Genomic DNA, 20764 nt, shown 5'->3' with positions numbered 1-20764 from the left:
TCTGCGGAACCATGACGGCAAGTGCCGCGGAGCTCACTTCATCGCGACCTCGACCGTGGATTGTCTACCAACGCGAACATGGCGAATTCATGACTATCGACTCCAAACCCATGAGATCCTCGGAGGGATGGACCATCTACCCATTGCCGAAGTCACGCCAGAGCTTTCGGATCTCGAGACAAAGCAGATCCAGGCTATCGTGACTCTGATATGGCCGTTCTCTTCTTCCACCCGTCAATGCGCCATACTGCTGGCGGAACCTGATTTTCGTCTACGACACCGGAAAGGACAGGTTCGAGTCCGGTTCACGGGGCCGAGTGCAAAGGCTATTGCGGAGACAGGAGTCGGCATTGGTGATGAAGTCTCCTTGGGCTTGAGAGGGGCGCGATTCATGGAGGAGGATGTCGGCATCGTAACTCCTGGGAGAAGCATAGAATGGGAACTTTCCTATTCTCGGACAATTGTAGCGGAAGTTAGCAATATCCACACCGTCCAATGATCCCTGAGCTGACGGTCATGTAGATTCGGCGGAAGGGCTCCTCCATCGCAAAACTTGACATTCTCGATGCTGCTCCAACACCGACGCCTGGCACACCTGTCCGTCCTGAGCCTATGATGACACCGTTGCGCGCGACTATCGCACTACCGGATATGAATCAGCGATGGAGTTCACCCGCATTCGTCAAACGTGCAAGACTTTCAGGCGGCTTGTCATTCGAAGCTGGATTCGACCCGCTGCGCCGTGACCTCGAAGATGGTCCCGAGAAAAAGAGACGAAGAAAGTCTTACAGAGACTGGAGCGTCTGGCAGTATGTACCCAGGACCCCATCGCCTGAGAAGGAGGAGTACAATGCCGAAGATGATCTGTCGAGAGAGGAATCCCCGTCGCGGTCACCACAGGTCTTAGAGACACCGACATCCATTAGGAGTCCTGAGCATGTTGAGTCGAACACGTTGCCAGAGATCGATCTAGGAAGTTCTAGTGCGACAGATCACGGAAGCGAGCCCGTACCTGGTGTTCGGGAAGATCACTTCATTGATGCTTTCCCATCGAAAGAGGCCCGTGAAGAATCTGCTAAAGTGGATTCTCGGAATGCTGATTACTATGATTTGTATGCTGGACCAGACGAGATTCCACCCGATCGATATGCTTACGGCGGTGACACGGAGTCCGATACCGAAAAAGACGAGTCTGATCATGAACATGGACATCCTACACATGTAGATATTGGCGCAATTGGAAGTGTTAATCCGAAGGGAGACATTTCCCTCTCGACTGACCATCGTTCAACCATGAGCCGTCCCTTGGTCAATCAAAAAATACGACATGAAGATGTTCCTCTTATTGAAGAACCGGAAGATCTACCTAAACCTCAAGACGAGTCCACCGCAGATGGAGGCGCTCCAGACCATGTCATGCCTCCTCCGAAGCTCGCACCCCTGCACACGAGTTTCCAAACACCCTCCGAGACACAGTTGCTAACGCCTGTTGGGCAGCAACCTCGAAGCCCTGTCATCATGCCTCAAGATTCATCTACACTGCCGATGCCCTCCCCGTTTCCCGGTGATCGGGAGGGGCATAGCCTGCCCTCATACTTCGACACCTCATCCGCTAGTCATTTGCCAAATCAAGAACCTGCGTCAGCTGACCTGGGGATTAAGAATGCTCAAGAAGCACCGCGTGAAGGAGAATCAATAGTGGAATCGAGCTTCTGGAGCTCTGTGAATACAAACTCCAACAAAACCCACGAGTCTGACTTCACCGATGTGAGGTTTCCGTTCGGAGTAGATGGTGCCGCCTTTTCACACCAGAAGGAACCATCTCCTTTCCCCGAACCAGAAGAGCATGAGATCACGGCCTCGCCGAAGAGCCCTGAAGTCGGTGATAAGCCTGAACACCGGGAAGAATTGGCGGAGGAGGTTGCAGAACAAATCGCAGAAGATGTTATCGAGGAATTGCGCGAGGAGCTGCAGGAAGATCTTACAGAGAATGAGAATGAAGAGCTCGAACATGAGCTGCGGGAGGAGTTTAGAGAGGAGTTCGTGGATGATTTTGCGGAAGATCTGGAAGAACATTGGCCACAGTCCGTTCAAGGGGCCCAATCACCTCTACGGGACGTATCGGGGAAGGAATCCGAATTTCCAGAGGCTCATACCAAAGAGATGTCCATGGTTGGGGAGCAGGATGAGCCGCATCAGCGAGGCGCAGATTCCCGAACAGACGTGATCATGATTTCGTCAGATACCGGCCCAGGGGTTACTGACGATGCGTCGCAGGACGAATCGGGCAAGGACCACCGAATTGCAGATGCAGGCGAGCAGTCTATGGCTCGGTTGGATACACCTGGCGAACCAGAGAGGCATTCCAGGCCAGATGAGCAGCGCGAAACGGTAACGGGCGTCGTAGGCCGATTTTCACCCTCACGGCCAACAACAGAAATTGTGGACCTCGGTTCCCCATCCGAAAGCGAAACCAGCGACGAAGAAGATGTACGAATCGACAGAGGTAGCGCCATGATCAAGCCCAGTGAGCCCATAAGTAGACACTCGCTTCAAGTTGAACGTTTTGCGAGCGATTCAACCACTATGCGCGAAGTCTCCCACACGGATATGCAGCAGGCTTTTGAGACCTTGACTCCAGGGGTAGGGGAAGAAGCTGACGGGCCATCTTCCGAAGCTGAGCCACCATCGACCGTGGACATGCGAATTCCTCAGGATCAAAATACGCAAACCTCCCAGACACCTACGCAAGAGTCGTATCCATTACACCCAGACATCAAAATGGAATCCGTCGAAGAAGAAACCGCGGTCCATTTCCCTGATTCTGCCTCATTGTATGAAGATGCGCAGTCCGTTTCTAGTGCCTCGGAGCAATTGCTGATTGCTGTGCCAGAAGGACATAAGATGGGTGAATTGCAGTACAAGTCGGTTGCTGCCTCTGGTCCGGCGCGAAACACTCGATCGAGAACAAAACAGTCCACGTCTTCTGTGAAAGGAGATGTACCCTCCATTCAATCCGACTCCCGCTCTAGAAGATCACGGACGTCTAATGTCTCCAGTAACCTGAAGCGAGACTCGCGATCGACCGCTTCGCCTGCGCGAGAAACGAAATCAACCTCTCCGTACCAAACGCGGTCACAGTCGAAAATGCTATCCCCGGCTAAGCCCCGTCCAGAGGAAAGAAAGAGCCCACGGAAAAAGACTGGCTATACAAGCGAGTCCTTCCGTTATTCTTCCCCTGCGAATGAGGGTGCGTCTCAGCTTGAGTCATTCCATTACGAGTATTCTGAATTCCCGGATTCCATCTTCGAGCCTTCGCAGGAGCTTGGCACTCTTCAGGGCAGATTCCGTAACGTACGGTCGGTTAAGGATTCCGAAGAGGGGAGTCTGCACTCGGAGAACTCACTCACCACGATGCCCATGTCGGACGATAATGGGGGTTACGGGGTGCCAGCGTATTTCAACTACAGCGACCCCGTTCAACCAACATCGCCTTTGGGACCTCCTTCTGGGCAGCGGGACCTCGACGATACTACGCCTAAGGCGGGTGAAGGTGTGCACATTTCCACCTTGCCGCCGAGCTCATCAGCCTCTCCTCGACTCGAGGGGAACAAGGTTTCAGAGTCTGTTCTACAGAAATCGCTTCTGAGTAGCACAATGCCCATCACACCAGACGGGACTCAAGGTGCTCTGTCTCAGTCACAGGGCGTTCTAGGACAGTTGGAGCATACACTGCCACTGAGCCCTCAGCTCACGCAAAAGACATCTGCCGTGTCGTTTGGGGATGTACCGGTCATTACGAAACATAAGATCACGACTCACGAAGAATCACAAACGTTTGAAAGCCAGCCCGCCCTAGTGTCGCAGGTTAGCACTCCGAGCATCCACTCAGAAGACTTGTCCGACTCCGAATACGAAACGGAAACCCTGCTTGTTGGCTCTCTTGGACCACCTTCCATCGGCCTGTCGACCCCAATCTCCTACTACACCCCGCTCCGAGACCTCACGTACTTTCTCAACCGCTCCTCGCAATTCCACACCTCGTCCGACCCGGACATCCTCGCGCTCGTCACCTCAGCGACCACTCCGGCCAAGCGCGCTCACAAACCCCCCAAACACTACGGGACCACCCTGCACATCACCGACCTCAGCATTTTCCCCGATTCCACGAGTGTCCAGATCTTCCGGCCTTTCAGCTCCGCACTGCCTATAGCTCAAGAAGGCGACATTATCCTCCTGCGGTCCTTCCAGGTCAAGAGCTTGAATCGCAAGTGCATGCTTGTGAGCGGCGAGGAGAGCGCGTGGTGTGTGTGGCGGTGGGGCAAACCGGTTTGGGGGGTCAAGAAGACGCAGGCTTTTGGGGAGGTGCGGGCGAGGGAGGAGGTTAGGGGACCGGCGGTGGAGATGGGCGAGGGAGAGTGGAGGGAGGTGGAGAGGTTAAGGGGGTGGTGGGTTGGGGATGTTAGAGGGAGCGTTGGGGAGGGTAAGGAGGGCAAAGAGAAGCGGGTTGTTGAGAATACGAAGACTGAAGAGGGGAGGGAACGTGTTGCGATTAATGATGCGGACCGCAATTAGCGGATTGATCGAATTGGGCATATGGACTTCTGGGGGACACGCAATGTGGATTCTGGATGTATGAAGTAATGTTGAATAAGGGTTTGGACGGATATACAGGGCGTTTGTATACCCTATCCTGGACATGATCAGTGGAAGAAGAGCAGAGCCTCCTGTCTTGCGTTTATGAGACACGACGAAACATTCAAAAGCCATCAATGGTCATATTTCGATCATGCTCATTTCATTGCTTATTTGACATCACGCTCATAGACTTTTGTTCGAGACGCATCAAATCAGCCTGGACATTGGAAGCCAGAAAGATTTATGCCTTCTCGTAGATCCAGTCGAACTGGGCCTGCTTCCAGCTCTGGATCTCGCCCTCCTTGAACCACAGAGCAATCTCCTTCTTTGCGTTCTCGACGCTGTCGGAGCCGTGGCAGACGTTGCGGCCGACATCCTAGAGTTATATGTTAGAAATCCCAGAGCCAGGAACGCCCATTTGGCTGAAGGGAAAATGGCGTACGATAGCGTAGTCACCACGGATGGTGCCGGGAAGGGAGTCCTTGGGGTTGGTGGCACCGAGGATGGCACGGCCCGTCTTGACGGCATCGCGGCCCTCCCAGACCATGGCGCAGACGGGGCCGGATCCCATATCTGTAGTGTCGAATCATTGTCAGTTTCTGTAATTGTTCGATCGTGGAGGGCGGAGGGGGTTTATAAGGGGTGGGTGGTGGTCGTACAGGCAATGAGGCCCGGGAAGAAGGGCTTGCCGGCCAGGTCGGCGTAGTGCTGCTCGAGATGCTCCTTGGTAGGGGTGACGAGCTTGATGGCGGCGAGCTTGAAGCCACGGTTCTCGAAGCGGGAGATTATGGGGCCGATGAGGCCGCGCTGGGAGGGGTGAGCTGATGTTTCATTGAGAGTTGTAGCGGGTGGGGGAGTAGGTACCTGGACGCCATCGGGCTTGATGGCAATGAAGCTGGTATACAATGTCAGTTCTTCAATTGTCGTTCCGATGTCCCTCATTCTGGCTATTCGTCGTCGAGAGGAAGCCAGATGGGGAGGGGTATTGTGACGTACGTCTGCTCGGTGGTCATGGTGTCTTGAAGGACGTGGGTTTGGATGTTGTGTCTAATACGAGCTCTGTCTTTGGGGCCGAGGCGGGAGAGAATGTCAATGTGTGGATGGGAGGAAGAAGAAGAAGAATCGGACGTGGACATGGAACAGAACAGGGGGACCATCCAAAATAATCGTGTTATGGTGGGGTAGCATCGCTGGCAGTAGTGGGGGCACACCGCTTGCACAAGTCCTCTGCGCACAATTGGCTGCACAAGTTGTGCAGAGGGGGGTCAAGGTGCTCGGAAGAACGGTCGGGCCGGGGGAAGCTGTGACGGACGTGGGTTATCTGGCCGTTTTGGTGTTGACGGAGGGTTGATTGTAAACTCCAGCTGTCTTCCGCACCAATTCAAGAGTTAGGTAGACAGCTGTGGTGGACATGATGACACCGAGCAAGGCGTGGTCCGCCCCCCGGTGGACGACCGTGGTTGTAGTTCTGTTGGCAACTCTGTGTTGTCTGTTTGTTCCCGCATGTAAGCTCTGCTCTTAGCGTAGTTTGGACCCGGATTCGCTTCCTCAACGCCCTTCTAGACATTCATATCATGTACTAATGCTGGGACCTAGTGGGCGTGAAGCACGAGAATTTCAAGAAATGCGACCAATCCGGATTTTGTAAACGCAATCGTCAGTTCGCCGACAAGGCTGCAGCAACTACTTCGTGGACGTCCCCTTACGCACTCGATCCTACGTCTCTTTCCTTCAGCGATGGCATTCTCTCGGCCGTGGTTCTCAAAACCGTCAAGGATGGCCAAGAGAAGGTCCGGCTACCGCTCAAGGTGACCTTCCTCGAGTCGGGTGTGGCTCGTGTAACTCTGGACGAGGAGAAGAGGCAGAAGGGCGATATCGTGCTCAGACACGACAGCAAAGCACGGAAGGAGAGGTACAATGAAGCTGGCGCCTGGGCGCTTGTCGGTGGATTGGAGACCTCCAAGGGAGCCGCGCTAAGTGACAAGGTCGAGGAGGGTTTCACCAAGGTCTTCTACGGCAAAGGAGGCAAACACCAGGCCATCATTCGGCATGCGCCCTTTGAAATCGACTTCCAGAGAGATGGCGAGACACATGTCAAGTTCAATCAGAGGGGCTTGCTGAACATCGAGCACTGGAGACAAAAGGTGGAAAAGCCGCAGGAGGAGAAAAAGGAAGGAGAGGAAGCGAAGGAAGAGGAGAAAAAGGAAGAGGCCCAAGGCGAGGACGAGAGTACCTGGTGGGAGGAGTCCTTCGGTGGAAACACTGACAGCAAACCCAGAGGGCCTGAAGCTGTTGCATTGGATATCACGTTCCCTGGCTACGAACATGTATTTGGCATTCCGGAACACGCCACTCGGCTCTCATTGAAGACGACCAGGTAATACTCTTTTAACGGGAGGACTCTGGACATGCTGACAATCCTAGGGGCGGCGATGGAAACTACAAGGAACCGTACAGGCTGTACAATGCCGACGTTTTCGAGTACGAACTTGACAGCCCCATGACATTGTACGGTGCCATTCCTTTCATGCAGGCTCACCGCAAGGGCTCCACCGTCGGTGTTTTCTGGTTGAACGCTGCCGAGACCTGGATCGACGTCGTGAAGCCCAAGTCGATTCCCAACCCCCTCAGCCTTGGCGTTCTGCGTCACACTGATACTCAGACTCACTGGATCTCTGAGAGCGGACTGCTGGATGTTTTTGTGTTCCTAGGCCCTACGCCTCAGGATCTCACCCGACAATATGGCGAACTTACCGGCTTCACTGCGATGCCTCAGTCCTTCGCCATTGCCTATCACCAATGCCGCTGGAACTATGTCACCGACGAGGACGTCAAGGATGTCGATCGCCGCTTCGACAAGTTCAAGATCCCGTACGATGTCATCTGGCTCGATATTGAATACACGCAGGAGAAGAAGTACTTCACATGGGATCCGCTGACATTTGTCAACCCCACAAAGATGCACAAGCAGTTGGATAAGTCCGAGAGAAAATTGGTTGCCATCATTGATCCTCATATCAAGAACACGGACAACTATCCGGTCATTGACGAGCTGAAGAAGAAGGATCTGGCGGTGAAGAACAAGGAGGGCAACCTGTACGAGGGTTGGTGCTGGCCCGGTTCCTCCATGTGGATCGACTGCTTCAATCCCGCTGCCATCAACTGGTGGAAGGGTCTGTTCAAGTATGACAGCTTCAAAGGAACTGCCCCCAACACGTTCATTTGGAACGATATGAACGAGCCGTCTGTTTTCAACGGCCCGGAGACGACTATGCCCAAGGACAATCTCCACTTTGGCAACTGGGAGCATCGTGATGTACATAACCTCTACGGATTGACGTTCCACAATGCCACCTATCAAGCACTTCTTGAGCGCAAGAAGGGCACGATCCGCCGCCCATTCGCCCTCACTCGTGCGTTCTACGCTGGCAGCCAGCGCATCGGTGCTATGTGGACTGGCGACAACCTTGCCGAGTGGTCCCATCTTGAGGCTTCCATCCCCATGATTCTCAATCAGGGTATCTCGGGTTTCCCGTTCGCAGGCGCTGATGTTGGTGGCTTCTTCGGCAACCCGAGCAAGGAGCTTCTCACTCGCTGGTACCAGGCTGGCATTTACTATCCCTTCTTCCGTGGCCATGCACATATCGATACTCGCCGCCGCGAACCTTACCTTGCCGGCGCGCCATATACCGAGATCATTACTCAGGCACTGAGACTCCGATACCAGCTCCTCCCAGCTTGGTACACTGCTTTCCATGAAGCTGCCACGACCGGTGCACCCATTGTCCGACCCAACTTCTATGTCCACCCAGACGACGAAAAGGGTTTCGCTGTCGATGATCAACTGTATATCGGTTCTTACGGGCTCCTGGCTAAACCAGTCACCAAAGAGGGTCAAAGCAGCGTGGACGTCTACCTTGCGGACGATCAGCCTTATTATGATTACTTTGACTATACCGTCTACCAAGGCCATGGCCACCACAATATCCCTGCTCCTCTGGAAAAGATCCCACTCCTCATGCAGGGCGGCCACATCATCCCTCGCCGCGACCGTCCCCGTCGCAGCTCCGGCCTCATGAAGTACGACCCCTTCACCCTGGTCGTCGTCCTGGACAAGGACGGCAACGCCCAAGGAACCCTCTACCTCGACGACGGCGAGACGTTCGAATACGAACAGGGCGCCTACATCCACCGCCGCTTCTCCTTTGATGGCAAGCGCAATAGTCTTAGTTCCTCGAACCTGGTCGACCGCGTAACTGTCAAGGGGGAGAATTACCTCAAGACCATGGCCAAGGTGCGTGTCGAGAAGGTGATTATCGTCGGTGCGCCGAAGAGCTGGAGGAATAAGAAGGAGGTTGTTGTCATGGAGGAGGGGAAGAAGGAGAGTGCGAGGAAGAAGACGGTGGAGATGGAGTGGTTTGAGGGGGGCAAGGGGAGGGCGGATTGGGCGGTTGTGAGGGATCCGAAGGTGGGCGTTGGGCGGGGGTGGAGGATTGATTTTGATTGATTGGTTGTTTGTTTGTTGAGCGGAAGCAAGTGGCATCGAAAAAGGGATTCGATTTGTGTCATGCAGTCAGCAGCGGCCTAGAGTCGTCGATTTGGCGTTTGAAGAGGAGTACCATAGTTTGGCATCGTGCATGTGGCAATTTAGCGCTGTTTCTCGTTACAATCCGCATCTTTGGCTGTGCCATTTCTTCGCTGGTAGAATGTGAGTGTATTCAGGAGAGCGGCGCTCTCAAACGGAGCAGTCACAACGAAGCAAGGCTCGTACGCATTGAACGGAAACCAAAATCTTCTCTATATACAGCAATAGAAGCAGGTAGTATGATCACATACCCACTCATCTAGCTCGCCCCCTTTTCCGCATTCCCCAGCACGCACTGGACAACCACCGTCCCTCTATCCGAACGCACGCCCACTGTAACAGGAAAAAAAAGAGCAAAGAAAGAAGGTGCCACAGTAGTGATACAGCATCTTGACGCATTCCCTAAGCCCATCCATCTCCTCCCAAAAAACACGCGCCGTCTACAGTGTGAAATTCGAAATTGGGCGAGAAAACATGTACAATGCTGGCGAGAGCTCATCCGGCGCACATGTTTAGGTTTTTCTTATCGACCGGTTCATTAAATGCTGATGGGCGCGCTTTGAGTGGAGGGGACGGTCGAGGATGCGTAGTTCATGCTCCGTTTAGCTCTGTTCCGGGTACATGGTCTCCTTTAGGGGGATGCCGAGTTCTTCGCGGATGGGCTCGAGTTCCTGGAGATACTCCTCGTACTGCCCCTTGTTCTCGACCTTGTACTTGATGCCTGGAAAAAAAAATCCCTCATTAGTATCGAAAGTTCTCCGCAGAAGGACGTGGAATCTGGCGCACCCTCGAAAACCCGCACAGCGGAGGGGAAGTCGTTGACGCGTCGAGCGGCGCGCAGGGCGGCGATGATGACGGAGGGGGAGGGGACGAGGTCGTAGGCGAAGCAGTTGTTCAGGTTGCGCTGTGTAATGTTAGTTTTTAAGTTCCTCTACATCTACGTCTACGGTTGTCGCTATCATCCCATGGTGGGAAATCGGACCAAGCCGAAAGCGGCGCAATGAAATAACGTACCTGAAGCTCGAAAACATCATTGACCTTCTCAAACTCCTTCTCATACCTGTATTCACGCACGAATGTCAGCAACTCGACTTCCTGAGCGTTCCATGGCGCCCAATGGCTTATCCCATCCGAGGGCTCCCCTCGGGTACTACGAATGCGGAATCCATTTCCAACACGACCCCTCCTCCCCCTCAATCGAAGGCAGCATACCTGGCAGTGAACTCCTCAAACGACTCCTCAGCGTGCGGGTCGTCGCACCTCACCGCCGACGCGGAGAAAGCTCGCTGGGCGGACCAAACAAGGGGCCTGGCGGGCGTCCGGAGAGCGACCCGGTTGACCTTGGAGAAGGCGCGCACGAAGGACATTGGGCGAGTCAATGGACCGATGGCGAGCTGCGGCGGCGGATGCAGGAGCGTGTGGTCGGGCGGACACGGGGGCAAGGGGTGGGTGGAATGAGCGGGTGTTGCGAAAGTTGATGGAGATGTGACGACGTTGGGTCGAGGTCCCAGAGCTCGGTTTGCTTGGTTTTGCTGCTGGCGTGAGATGGGGTTGCTCACGTGATTGGTGGGTCTTTGGCTGTGCAGATTCAGATCTTTGAAGGTTGACGTCGAAGCAGTATTGCAGTGACTGATTGGAAATATCTGGGATCATGTCTGTACATATCTAAAAAGGGTCGAATCACAATTCTCGTATCTCATTCTTGCAGCCTACAAATATGCCCATTTACCTTTCTGGTCTTTATTTTAGTTTTGGGCAAACACTTCTATAACATCTTAAATAGTATTGTTACAATCCTATTTTGCGGTTGCTCTGACAATAGGGAAATGGGTAAGGTTTGAAAATCTCCCAACAAGATTGATTCTGTTAACATGGTGTTCACACAGGAGTTGCATGTACGAGTACTGTATGCATGTGCCACGTTTTCGCTTAACCCAGACTAACCGCGCTGGTAACGGATTAATTCATTCCTCCGACCTCCCACCGGCTCCAATGTGGAGCTTTCATCTCATGCTCTTCAAGGCGTTCCCGATCGTACCAACGGATTACTATTCCATGATGTACGTCAACTGGATGTGAATGCCGTCATCCGCTGCAGTTTAATCTGCGTCTCTCGACAACCACAAGAGCGGGAGAGGAGAGAAGGAGACCAGAAACAACATCTGAACTCGAATCAGGCGAAATGCAACCCGTCACCGTCTTCTGAAGCGAGCATTCTCTCGAAAACCAAAGCGCTGCAACCGTCTTGACCCAACTATCCTGGAAAACACCACGCAACTCATATCTCCCGTACGTAATGTCCAGGCACAGTGAGAGAACAAAATGAGACACCCGGCTGCTCCCACTATCATAGCTGTTCTTCTCGGATTCCTTGTCGCAGTCGTCTTGTTTCATCTGCTGGTTGACTTTGGACATCATGAGGGGAACCCTGGGGTGGAAGATGTGCCACGGGGATCGGGAGACGACGGCAAAATCGCAGAAAGCAGCGAAGAGGATCAAGCTGTGGAGCACTCAAAGGAAACAGATACTCTACGTATGAGGAGTAGAGAAAGAACAACCTGATGGTTTGATGTGATCGATCATGACGTGGACGACTGAGTATGAAGAGAAGACGAGGATAACAGAGGGCTGATCGCCTGTCTATTACGGGTGATAACAGTTTCTTCATCTTTCAGAAGGTGCTGCTAGACACCTTCATGTACCAATGACTCTAAATGAGACGCACCCGATCCGCCCGCAACGTTTCGTGCTCTATTCCTGTTTGCGCATACCGATAAATATGTAGAGTCATGACAGTATATCCATTCCCTGATGCTCTTGTTATTACTCCCCGTATACAAACCCGTCCTTAGCAAGTCCATTCGCAGCACATTCAGCTTTTCCCCGCTCATCGCATTCGTACGCAGACAATTCGTCCCAGCCAACGATTTTCGGGGTATGTGTGAGCTGCTTCTCATCGCGTACCAAGGGAAAATACCTCTTGTCCTTGTGAAACCGTTTCCATAACCACTCGTTCGCCTCGTCTCCATCGTGATTGAGCCACCCTGCCGCAATAAAGCCTCCCAACCCTCCCCAAAAGTACGTGATGGGCGAGAACATCTTGTTGGGAAACCTGGCGCGCATCTTGCATGTCGTCCGGTAGGAGTAGTTGCGGTACATATCCAGCCGCTGGACACTGGCGATGTTGAAATCAATGAACTTGATAAAGAAATCCAACTTCGCCCAGTCGTTGCCAATGACAAGGATGTTCCGGGGGTGTATGTCATTGTGACTAACACCAGCGTTGTCAAGAAGCATTGCAGCTTCTAGCACCCTGACGAGCATATGTCTTCGAAGCTTGCTCGTCAGCACCCGTGGTTTAATATTAGCCATCTTTTTCCCTTTTAGATATTCGATTAAAATGAGTCTGACTTCTCGGAAACGCGTCTGGGTATGTTGACCGCCAATTGGTCCTAGAGGAGTCTCAACTGTTATTGTCCAGGACCCATAGTACTTTGGAGTATGCTGACGCGCTTGCGGTGATTCTTGGACTTCGGCGTATGCGGCAGTTTCGCGACTATAGTCTCCGTCGGCGAGCGAGACAACATCCTCTAGATACCCTTCATTTCTTAAGTCTCTGTAGTATAGGGGATCAAAGATTTTTGCCACCATGTTGCTATTAACGACCACCACTTGAGCTCCGCAGTCGCTGCCCGTACGGAGTTCTAAACAGATCTCGAGTTCAAGGGTATCCTCATAATGCGTAGTCCCTGGCAAAGGCCGGTGTAACAGGCAGTATTCGGTCTGAGTCAGTTGTTCCTGATTCTGCTGGACTGGTGGCAGAGGTGTGTCATACTCTCTACCAAAAGGCGCCGGTGGAGTATGCCTGAGAGCTGTAAATGTACGTCCCTCCACGTACGGATGTGGAGGCTTTTCCTGCAGCCATGCATCGTCTTCCTCGGAATCACTGAAATCAGCTCCCGATGAGGACGTCGTTTGGCTTCCCTTATCATTGTCCTGTTGGCTATATAGAAGACGATGCTCCGTTTGACTTTGCGGATGAAAAACGGATGCCATTTGTGTTGGGGTCAAATGCGAGGTGAGAGCGCTGTTAGGTGACGGAGGGGTAGCTGTTGCCGATACTGTAGCCATCGCTCGAGTCATCGGTCTACGGGTATGGTTCAGCGAAGAGGGACAGGTTATTTCCTGGGTTGGTCGGCAATGCAAGAGGTAATCGTGTGTTTTTGGCGGGCGCCTAAGAGAAGTCGCTTAGCGTAGCGAGGTAGTGAAAGTGAGAGAGCACCGTACCTAGACAAGCGCTTTGCGCCTTCTTTAAAACCCGTGACTAATACGTGCTTTCAGGGCGAATTGGAAGCGACTTGTCACTGGAGTGATTCCTGTACCTACTACAGCTTTTCACGTCCGACTGAACAACCCCCTGCACTTCCTCTGTACTGCAGGTTTCTGTATCTAATTTAAACAGCTAGCAGAGCAGCAATATAGGAGGTCCTGCAATTAGTTTTATAGCGTGCCTCTACGTATAGTAGTATGTTTAAGAAGAAAATTTCACCTGTCGCATTATTAAGTCGTAGCTAGTTAACTTCTGCTAGGTAGGTAATTCCAACTACAGAGGAATTGCAGCTGGATGTTCAGTCGGACGTGGAAAGCCGCAGTATACCTCCCACCAAAGTAAACCATCATCGGGATCTCCTACTTAGTGCACGAGCTTCATCCTTCACCAACGCCACAAAAAAATCCGCCATCCTCCAAAGACACCATCATCTCTTCGACGTTCTCGACCACTTATGCCTCATCGCTCGCCCGGTAACCCAATTCCTTCGCCTCAGCAATCCGCATCACTTCACAGTTCCCGCGGTTATAGAACACCCACCCAAAGAGACGTTCCTTCTGCCTGCTGGCCTCAGTCTCACGCACCGCCATCGCGCCATCGGCACCACCCAGTAGGCCCGCCACACCCCTGAACCTCAGAATCTTAATACGGCTATCGACTAGCTGGAAGTGCGTCAAGGCCCTCCACAACCAATAGGTCGTGCTTGAGTCCGATATGTGCGTGTTCTGATAGCGGACTTCCACGTCGTGCGCGCGGCAGTGCGCCATTACGTCGTAGAGCATGTCCTTCGTTGGGGCGAAGTTCCAGGTCTTGACGCTAACGGTGCGGGCGAGACTTTGCAGGCGGGAGAGATAGATCTCTGTGGTATCACCTTGGAGGGTGACGGTTGAGATTCCTCCCTCGACGGTCTGGGTCGTGCTGGGAGGCGAACGGTAGAGCAGCGCCGAGACGAGTTGGTACCGCAGATCGAAAGACGCCGCGTGGGGCCCTTGGCGCTGTGAATAAGACACATTGTCCGTGAGGATGATGGTCAACTTTGTGAGGGGCAGCTGCGTCAAGAGGAATGGGTTGTTGGGACCGCAATTGATCTTCTCGATGGGCATGGTGATGGTGATGTACCGGAGATGGAGCTGGAGAGGGCCAAGGTGCCTGAGTCCATTGCGATAACTCAACGACTTCGATGCCGGACATGTGAGCTGGAAGTTCGTGTTCTGCAGAGCTAGGTGGATCGCCTCGAAGTTGATGAGCCGGCAAGTTGCAAGGAGGGCGAGCTGCTCCGAGGAGAGACGATTGGTATCCTGATCATCATACTCGAACACGTATTGCCAGATCATCTGACGGACTTCGGAGGGCAGAGAGAGAAGAGGGCAGTCGGGCTGGGGCATGATAGCCCTGGTGAACATCGCCTTTCGTGAAAGCAGAGAACCTGCCATGGAGGACAGAAACCGCATATTCTCAATTAGCGATCGTGTCTGTTGAAATTGGGGAAGGACTTTGAGTTTGGGGCACCGGTTGGGGTTGCGTGGTCGGGGTATGGGTTTGGGTTATGGTCCACGTTATAGGTGCGCCGTATGGGTTCAGAGTGTGGGTTGTGTAGCGGATTAAGGTTGACGCGAGGAGGAGAAGTTCGAGGTATTCATACGGGTGCCAGAGCGCCTCCAGGATTTTAAAGCATCTGATATATATTCATCAACCTTGGCTTTTCACCAGTGTTCCAGTGCTACACAATGAAAGTCTGACTGTAAGCACACAATGTACGGGTGAGCAACGCGCCGCATCCCAGTACGCCCCCTGACAGTTTTCATAGTAATATGGTGATCTGGGACTCCCGAGTCGAAGAGTGAACGGTAACTGATTGTTAAAGAACATGCTCTAACACTCGTGAGAGCCTTGGGGGCAGTCGTGTTGCACTTCCACATTGTTAACGTTAGGTCTCAAAGACGCGTGGCTCGAGCTTACCTACTTCCCATTGTTCACAGTTTTCCTCCACTGCTCATACGCAAGTCTATATGCAGGTTGCCATGCCATCGAATCCTCGTGATAGAGACCCAGAACGCCAAACCGGTACGCCATCTCAGGTATCCTTAGACTGCCTCTCCAAACACTTATCATACACAGAGTCATGAAACAGTGCCGTCGCCACCCACAAAGCTAATATGCGGCAGTGAAAGAGATGTGCCCCTAGAAGTCGAAAATGAATGATGAAGACACAAATATTGCACGTTTGCGTGCTCATGACGCAATGGATCAATCCATGCCGACGTATTTGAACCATAGTGGACGGCAGTCCTCGCGGTTGAGCCACTTCTCTCCATCGGTGAAGCGACCGGTGACGCAGCCGGAGCATTTTGGATTGTTTGGGCAGTTGAAGAAGGGGATATGCTGGTAGCCAATGTCCCGGAACCTGGGGGTTGTCAGAAGATTCCGTCACAGATGAAATCGGTTAGGTGTTCCAGGGAAATGGAGAAAAGCACACACCAGTGGATCTTCTCCTTGTCCTCGAAGAGCCCCAACGCGATGCTATGGACTGGTGCATCGCCCCATCTTTCATAGAAGAACCCGCCCGCACGATCGAGGTGATTAAAGTAATCGCGATACTTCTTGCTCCTCCAGAAACCTAGATCGCCGATTTCAAAGTTGGACCAGAAATGGCATGTCGAGTAGCCATTTGCCTTTTGATTATTCTCCGGCCGTCTCTCTTTATCCTCCAACCACGCTCGCGCATTGTTTGGATGTACATAGTTTGGGTGATCAGCCAGGAACTTACGTGTCTCCGGCCACAGCGTAGCCACACTTTCCGGAGAGTCGTAAATGTTGATGTTGAAGCCGTAAGTCTTGTTGTGGTCCTGCATCCAGCGGAAGACATCGTAATCAATATCGCAGAAGAAGTGCACGTTGGGCTCGACACGCCAGTAGTATTGATAGGACGCAAGGGCAGGGTGCTCGGAGAAGAAACCCGAGTTCCAGCGACACATCTGGTGGTAGGAGAGTTTTTCCATGTACTGCACTCCTTGCGCCACAAGAACGGAAACGGACTCATCGTAGAGGTCGCGGTTGATCCAGCTGGGGACTTCCCAGTGCTCCTTTGGAACAAGTTCTGCACAGAGTTGTTACCAGCGGCGCGCTTTGACAAGCCGGGTAGAACCCGGAGCTCCAAGGGAATCTCACATACCATACCGTACCTCGGCCTTGGTAGCTGCCCTCGTCTTCTTCTTGAACTCCTCTGAGAACGGCTCGTCGTTGAAGAAGGTCCACGGGTAATTGAACTTGGAGTTCCATGTCCTCTCCAAATCCTGCATGCTCCGCACCATGTCGTCGACTTCTGAGTTGCGTACTAAGCTCAGGATCGTTGCATTTATACGGGCACTGTTCGGATTGTTGGGCGCATAGTTGTTCCCTTCGACTCGGCGCAACGGTCCTGGTGGTTCTCCAGAGGCTGTTTACACTGTTAGTCGGTGTCCTTCAAGGTAATGAGCATACATACGATCTAACTGGGGGTCATGATTCCACTTCTTCGTTTCTGGGTCCCAACCCCGAACCCTTGCGGAGGTTGAAGTCCCCTTCGCCGGAAGCTGCAGCTCAACGGGCGCGCGGAAGATGAGCGTTACCATATAAATGAGCAGACACAGAGTAACGGCTGCGAGCAGCCGCATGCTCTTGGGGAGCGCCATAGCGGAGAGAACATGGGTGGTTTTTGAAGGACGGCCAGCCAGTCGACGTTTGACAACTTGGTGAGATGTTTCCAATATGAAATCCTGTGCACGGACCCCCGCCGCTTCCTCCGCAATCACGTCGTTGAATGAGCTACCCCTTTGGGTTTAGCGCCCAAGTCGTTACAAGCGCGTCGCTCAGGCGCGATGTGAACAAGTCGGATTTCGGCAACCTCCAGAGAACCGGAAAAGCGGCTCCGTGCGGCTCCAGAGGCCTTAATTTGTGGCGGGATGGCTCAGAATGTAAGGATTGCGGCCCTCACCGATGAGTTGATCCAGGCGATTGTGGGATTCAATCCGGAGACGAACAAACGCGCCTACAAACATGCAAGAGATATCGCCGCGAAGGGTCTCAGGGCTCACCAATATAATCGGACGAATCAATTCGAGGTCCAACGCGCCTTCGAAGGCTTGGATGAGAAGTTCAGAGTGCAGAATAGAGACGATCTCGCAAATGCCTTGCGAAGCCGCTTAAACGAACTAAAAGGCGTTCGAAACAAATGGATTCCCGAATACTTGTCTCTATTGCTCCAGCTTGCCGACCGCCCAACGGAGAACTCGGAGGTGGCGGCTCTGGAACTGCTCAGGCCACCTACACCACCTCCGCCGTTGACCTGGGAGGAGATTCTTCGTGATGACTCTTACAGTGATGAGGAGATATGGAGAGATATCGATTATGCGGCCGAATCTTCCGAAGAGGAGGGCATCATCAAGAGGGTTGAGAAGAAGAAGAGGAAGGAGTCTCCTCCATCTAGCATAGACGAGGGGGATGCCTATTCGCTCGATTCTTATGTCATTCCCATTGATCGACAGTTACTGGACGATATCACGAAAGCCCAGTATTGGAAAGCACAACCGCATGCGGAGACTGGAGAAATTGAAATAACAGAGCTTCAAGCTATTCGGGAGACTCTTTTCATGCTCGCTGGACTCCGGACTTCCTTATATGTCTCTGACACCTCACATGGGAATGTCCGCGTCAACCAGCGATACACCTTCAGCCATGCGATACCAAAGACAATAAATCATTTACTGGCCCAATTTGCGACTATTGGACGCGACCTGAACCGTCTACGGCAGTGGACAAGGCGTCCGTCCTCTCTACCTCTGGTACAGACCTTTGAAGCAGCAGTGAGGAGGCGGCTTACGGACTACGACCGGTCTCTAGCGTCGCTACAGCAAGAATATCTTACGCCCAAGGAATCAAAAGCAGTGAGCCTGCTTGCTCTGCATACATCCATACAAGAGCTATCTGCCCCTCTCTTGCGGTTGTCCCAACTGGTTTCGGATGTAGAACCTCAACTGCTCGTTAACCCCTTTGCACACTTGGAGACGCTTTTCCAGCAAATTTCGCTGGCGCAGACGACGCTGGAAATCAACATATTTGACTACTTCTCTGATCTGTTCTTCGAGTGCCTACAAACCTACCTCAAGCCCATCCGGAAGTGGATGGAAGCTGGAGAGCTAGGCTCCAATGACGAGACCTTCTTCGTATTCGAAAATGACTCTGGCAGCGAGTCTAGCTCCCTCTGGCACGACCGGTATGTGCTTCGAAGAGGGAAGGGAAACGCTTTACGGTCGCCCGCATTCCTGGAACCCGCCGCGATGAAGATCTTCAACAGCGGGAAGAGTGTCGTGTTTCTCAAGGAGCTGGGAATCTACGACGACATGACGCGTTCTGGGGAAGCAGAGCCTCGCTTAGATCGCGTCACTGTATGTAGAACTGCCGGCCTGCCGTTATCGCCGTTTTCGGAGCTGTTCCAAGCGGCATTTGACGGGTGGATTAACAGCAAGTATTCGCTGGCATCGACGGTCCTACGCTCGTACCTGTTCGAACAGTGCGGGCTGCTACGTGTGCTGGAGAACTTTCACATCATCTACCTCGGCGTGAATGGTGCTGTCTTCCAGGATCTCGCCAATGCCATCTTCGAGCGAATGGACTCGAAGAGGCGGGGCTGGAACGACCGGTTCCTCTTAACGGAAATGGCACGCGGTGTTTTTGGGAGTGTGCTAGGCAGGGCAGCTACGGATGGGATCATCGTTCGCTCGGTGCGTACGAGGACGCAGACACGGTCTGTCAAGGGGCTGGCCACGTTGTCAATTGACTATGCCGTAAGTTGCTTTCAAACGACTCCTATCTTCTATGCCAATCCAGCTGACTTCCCACAGCTCCCCTGGTCCATCGCAAACATCATCCAACGCTCCTCCCTCCCCATCTACCAACAAATCCTAACCCTTCTCCTCCAAACGTACCGAGCCAAGTACCTCCTCCAAGCCCTCGACACCCGCGCCATGGATAATCTCGACCCGAAACACAGAAACAAGAGCTTCCGCCTCCGCAACCAACTCCTCGTCTTCACCGACCTCTTGCGCTCCTACCTCACCGAAACCATCATCGCCCGGGGTCACGCGGAAATGCTCGCCGCCATGTCCAAAGCCGCGGATATCGACGAGATGGCGGGGATTCACGTCAAATTCCTCGCAAGGCTGCAGGAGCAGGCGCTGCTGTCGGAGAATCTCAAGATGATTCACGGAGCGGTGATTTCGGTGCTGGATCTCGCTGTGCTGTTTCACGATGCACATGAGAGAAGGACACGTGAGGGGGGGTTGGCGCTTAAGCAGAGTCAAGTACATAATGGGAAGAAGACGGTGAAAACGAAAACGAAACCGAAGCTGAAGAAGCGGAAAAGTATCATTCCCGCCCTCGTCGAAACGCTGGATGACGACTCGCCGACGGAGGCTGAAGAGGTTGAAGAATCGGAAGATAGGCCCAGCAATCCTATGCCGTCGAAGCCGCCGAGCTTCGAAGGGGATCTATGCACGGTAGATAAGGAGCTAGGGCGTCTTTTGCCCTTCCTGAGAGACGGGCTGCGGAATATTGGACGTGTGGGTGGGGAACCGGCGTGGGAGATGTTGGCGGAGCGGTTGGAGTGGGGGAATGGGAAGGCGGGAGAGGGGGCATTGCCGTAGGCTAGTGGAGTGGAATGTGCTTGTACTCAGGTTCTCGATTGAGATACTAGAGATGCAGTTACGATACCCCCGAGCGGCGAGTGAATACAGTATACATGGGTGAAAGTGTGGCGTTAACTTGTGGCGCAGCCTGGCTGCCAGCGGTTGCCCTTTTGGGGGCTGACCGCACACGGCACGTTCATTCTCACGTAACCTCCTTTTCTTCACTCCGAGTCTCGATACGCTGTCGATTTCCATCCCTTTCCGTCACGGCTATTGCTGTGCATGTGCTCGCTACAACTGCTCTGATGAGATACGTCATCACGTACGTAAACAGGGGCACATGTTCTGTTGCTGGTTCGTTGGAACGGTTCCGTGAGCATGACATGTCTTCCGATGCATACGGGTACACCCGCAGCCACTCCGCCCAAACCACAGTTATGCAAGGCAGTCATGGATCGTCACGGCTCAGCACGCCCAGCACTTCCATCTTCGAGCCAAAGTCTAATTGAAGGGTATCACAATCGATCTCATTTTCTCAATTCAAACCAT

The 20764-nt window shown here is 53.1% G+C and overlaps 8 protein-coding genes across 8 annotated transcripts; 3 read left to right on the top strand and 5 right to left on the bottom strand.

Annotated features, from left to right (window-relative positions):
- Positions 1-50: 50 nt before the first annotated feature.
- EI97DRAFT_463947 (uncharacterized protein) lies at positions 51-4807 on the top strand. Its single transcript, XM_033801394.1, has 2 exons — positions 51-472; positions 523-4807. The coding sequence occupies exons 1-2, from the start codon at positions 128-130 to the stop codon at positions 4573-4575; spliced, it is 4398 nt and encodes a 1465-aa protein (XP_033657411.1). The 5' UTR covers positions 51-127; the 3' UTR covers positions 4576-4807.
- EI97DRAFT_104487 (nucleoside diphosphate kinase-like protein) lies at positions 4753-5799 on the bottom strand. Its single transcript, XM_033792916.1, has 4 exons — positions 5503-5799; positions 5298-5445; positions 5081-5211; positions 4753-5014 (listed from the first exon to the last, which is right to left on the bottom strand). Exons 1-4 carry the CDS (start codon positions 5578-5580, stop codon positions 4880-4882), a joined length of 492 nt encoding a protein of 163 aa, XP_033657410.1. The 5' UTR covers positions 5581-5799; the 3' UTR covers positions 4753-4879.
- A 253-nt stretch (positions 5800-6052) lies between these two features.
- Positions 6053-9351, top strand: EI97DRAFT_498202 (uncharacterized protein; the record flags this gene model as incomplete). The annotated part of the gene is made up of 3 exons (XM_033802543.1): positions 6053-6143; positions 6235-7015; positions 7063-9351. The coding sequence occupies 3 exons, from the start codon at positions 6053-6055 to the stop codon at positions 9143-9145; spliced, it is 2955 nt and encodes a 984-aa protein (XP_033657409.1). The 3' UTR covers positions 9146-9351.
- A 63-nt stretch (positions 9352-9414) lies between these two features.
- On the bottom strand, positions 9415-10724 carry EI97DRAFT_463944 (cytochrome c oxidase subunit VI). Its single transcript, XM_033801393.1, has 4 exons — positions 10436-10724; positions 10238-10283; positions 10010-10127; positions 9415-9944 (listed from the first exon to the last, which is right to left on the bottom strand). Exons 1-4 carry the CDS (start codon positions 10588-10590, stop codon positions 9826-9828), a joined length of 438 nt encoding a protein of 145 aa, XP_033657408.1. The 5' UTR covers positions 10591-10724; the 3' UTR covers positions 9415-9825.
- A 1403-nt stretch (positions 10725-12127) lies between these two features.
- Positions 12128-13168, bottom strand: EI97DRAFT_360365 (uncharacterized protein; the record flags this gene model as incomplete). Its single annotated transcript, XM_033794945.1, has 1 exon — positions 12128-13168. A coding segment is annotated over one exon (1041 nt), but the record flags the coding sequence as incomplete, so codon positions are not given.
- An 837-nt stretch (positions 13169-14005) lies between these two features.
- On the bottom strand, positions 14006-14938 carry EI97DRAFT_454816 (uncharacterized protein; the record flags this gene model as incomplete). The annotated part of the gene is made up of 1 exon (XM_033800580.1): positions 14006-14938. One exon carries the CDS (start codon positions 14936-14938, stop codon positions 14006-14008), a length of 933 nt encoding a protein of 310 aa, XP_033657406.1.
- Positions 14939-15800: 862 nt separating this feature from the next.
- On the bottom strand, positions 15801-17224 carry EI97DRAFT_369701 (alpha-1,2 mannosyltransferase KTR1; the record flags this gene model as incomplete). The annotated part of the gene is made up of 4 exons (XM_033795200.1): positions 15801-15957; positions 16032-16650; positions 16726-16989; positions 17038-17224. 4 exons carry the CDS (start codon positions 17222-17224, stop codon positions 15801-15803), a joined length of 1227 nt encoding a protein of 408 aa, XP_033657405.1.
- A 216-nt stretch (positions 17225-17440) lies between these two features.
- EI97DRAFT_410650 (uncharacterized protein) lies at positions 17441-20233 on the top strand (the record flags this gene model as incomplete). Its single annotated transcript, XM_033796709.1, has 2 exons — positions 17441-19375; positions 19433-20233. The coding sequence occupies exons 1-2, from the start codon at positions 17495-17497 to the stop codon at positions 20231-20233; spliced, it is 2682 nt and encodes an 893-aa protein (XP_033657404.1). The 5' UTR covers positions 17441-17494.
- Positions 20234-20764: the final 531 nt, after the last annotated feature.

Source organism: Westerdykella ornata (genome assembly GCF_010094085.1).
Source record: "Westerdykella ornata strain CBS 379.55 unplaced genomic scaffold EI97scaffold_2, whole genome shotgun sequence".
In the NCBI taxonomy this organism is placed as follows: domain Eukaryota; kingdom Fungi; phylum Ascomycota; class Dothideomycetes; order Pleosporales; family Sporormiaceae; genus Westerdykella; species Westerdykella ornata.
This window is presented reverse-complemented; position numbering and strand designations above follow the sequence as displayed.

What these genes read in the sequence shown, in the direction of transcription:
- EI97DRAFT_104487 (XM_033792916.1), bottom strand. Translation starts at nt 5,580, where the DNA reads ATGAGGGACATCGGAACGACAATTGAAGAACTGACATTGTATACCAGC. An exon ending in CTTCCCGGGCCTCATTGCCT is followed by an intron (nt 5,212 to 5,297) that starts GTACGACCACCA and finishes TCGACACTACAG; the next exon opens with ATATGGGATCCGGCCCCGTC. An exon ending in TCCGTGGTGACTACGCTATC is followed by an intron (nt 5,015 to 5,080) that starts GTACGCCATTTT and finishes ATATAACTCTAG; the next exon opens with GATGTCGGCCGCAACGTCTG.
- EI97DRAFT_463944 (XM_033801393.1), bottom strand. Translation starts at nt 10,590, where the DNA reads ATGTCCTTCGTGCGCGCCTTCTCCAAGGTCAACCGGGTCGCTCTCCGG. An exon ending in TTTGAGGAGTTCACTGCCAG is followed by an intron (nt 10,284 to 10,435) that starts GTATGCTGCCTT and finishes GCGTGAATACAG; the next exon opens with GTATGAGAAGGAGTTTGAGA. An exon ending in CGCTGTGCGGGTTTTCGAGG is followed by an intron (nt 9,945 to 10,009) that starts GTGCGCCAGATT and finishes TTTTTTTTCCAG; the next exon opens with GCATCAAGTACAAGGTCGAG.
- EI97DRAFT_463947 (XM_033801394.1), top strand. Translation starts at nt 128, where the DNA reads ATGGACCATCTACCCATTGCCGAAGTCACGCCAGAGCTTTCGGATCTC. An exon ending in CTCGGACAATTGTAGCGGAA is followed by an intron (nt 473 to 522) that starts GTTAGCAATATC and finishes ACGGTCATGTAG; the next exon opens with ATTCGGCGGAAGGGCTCCTC.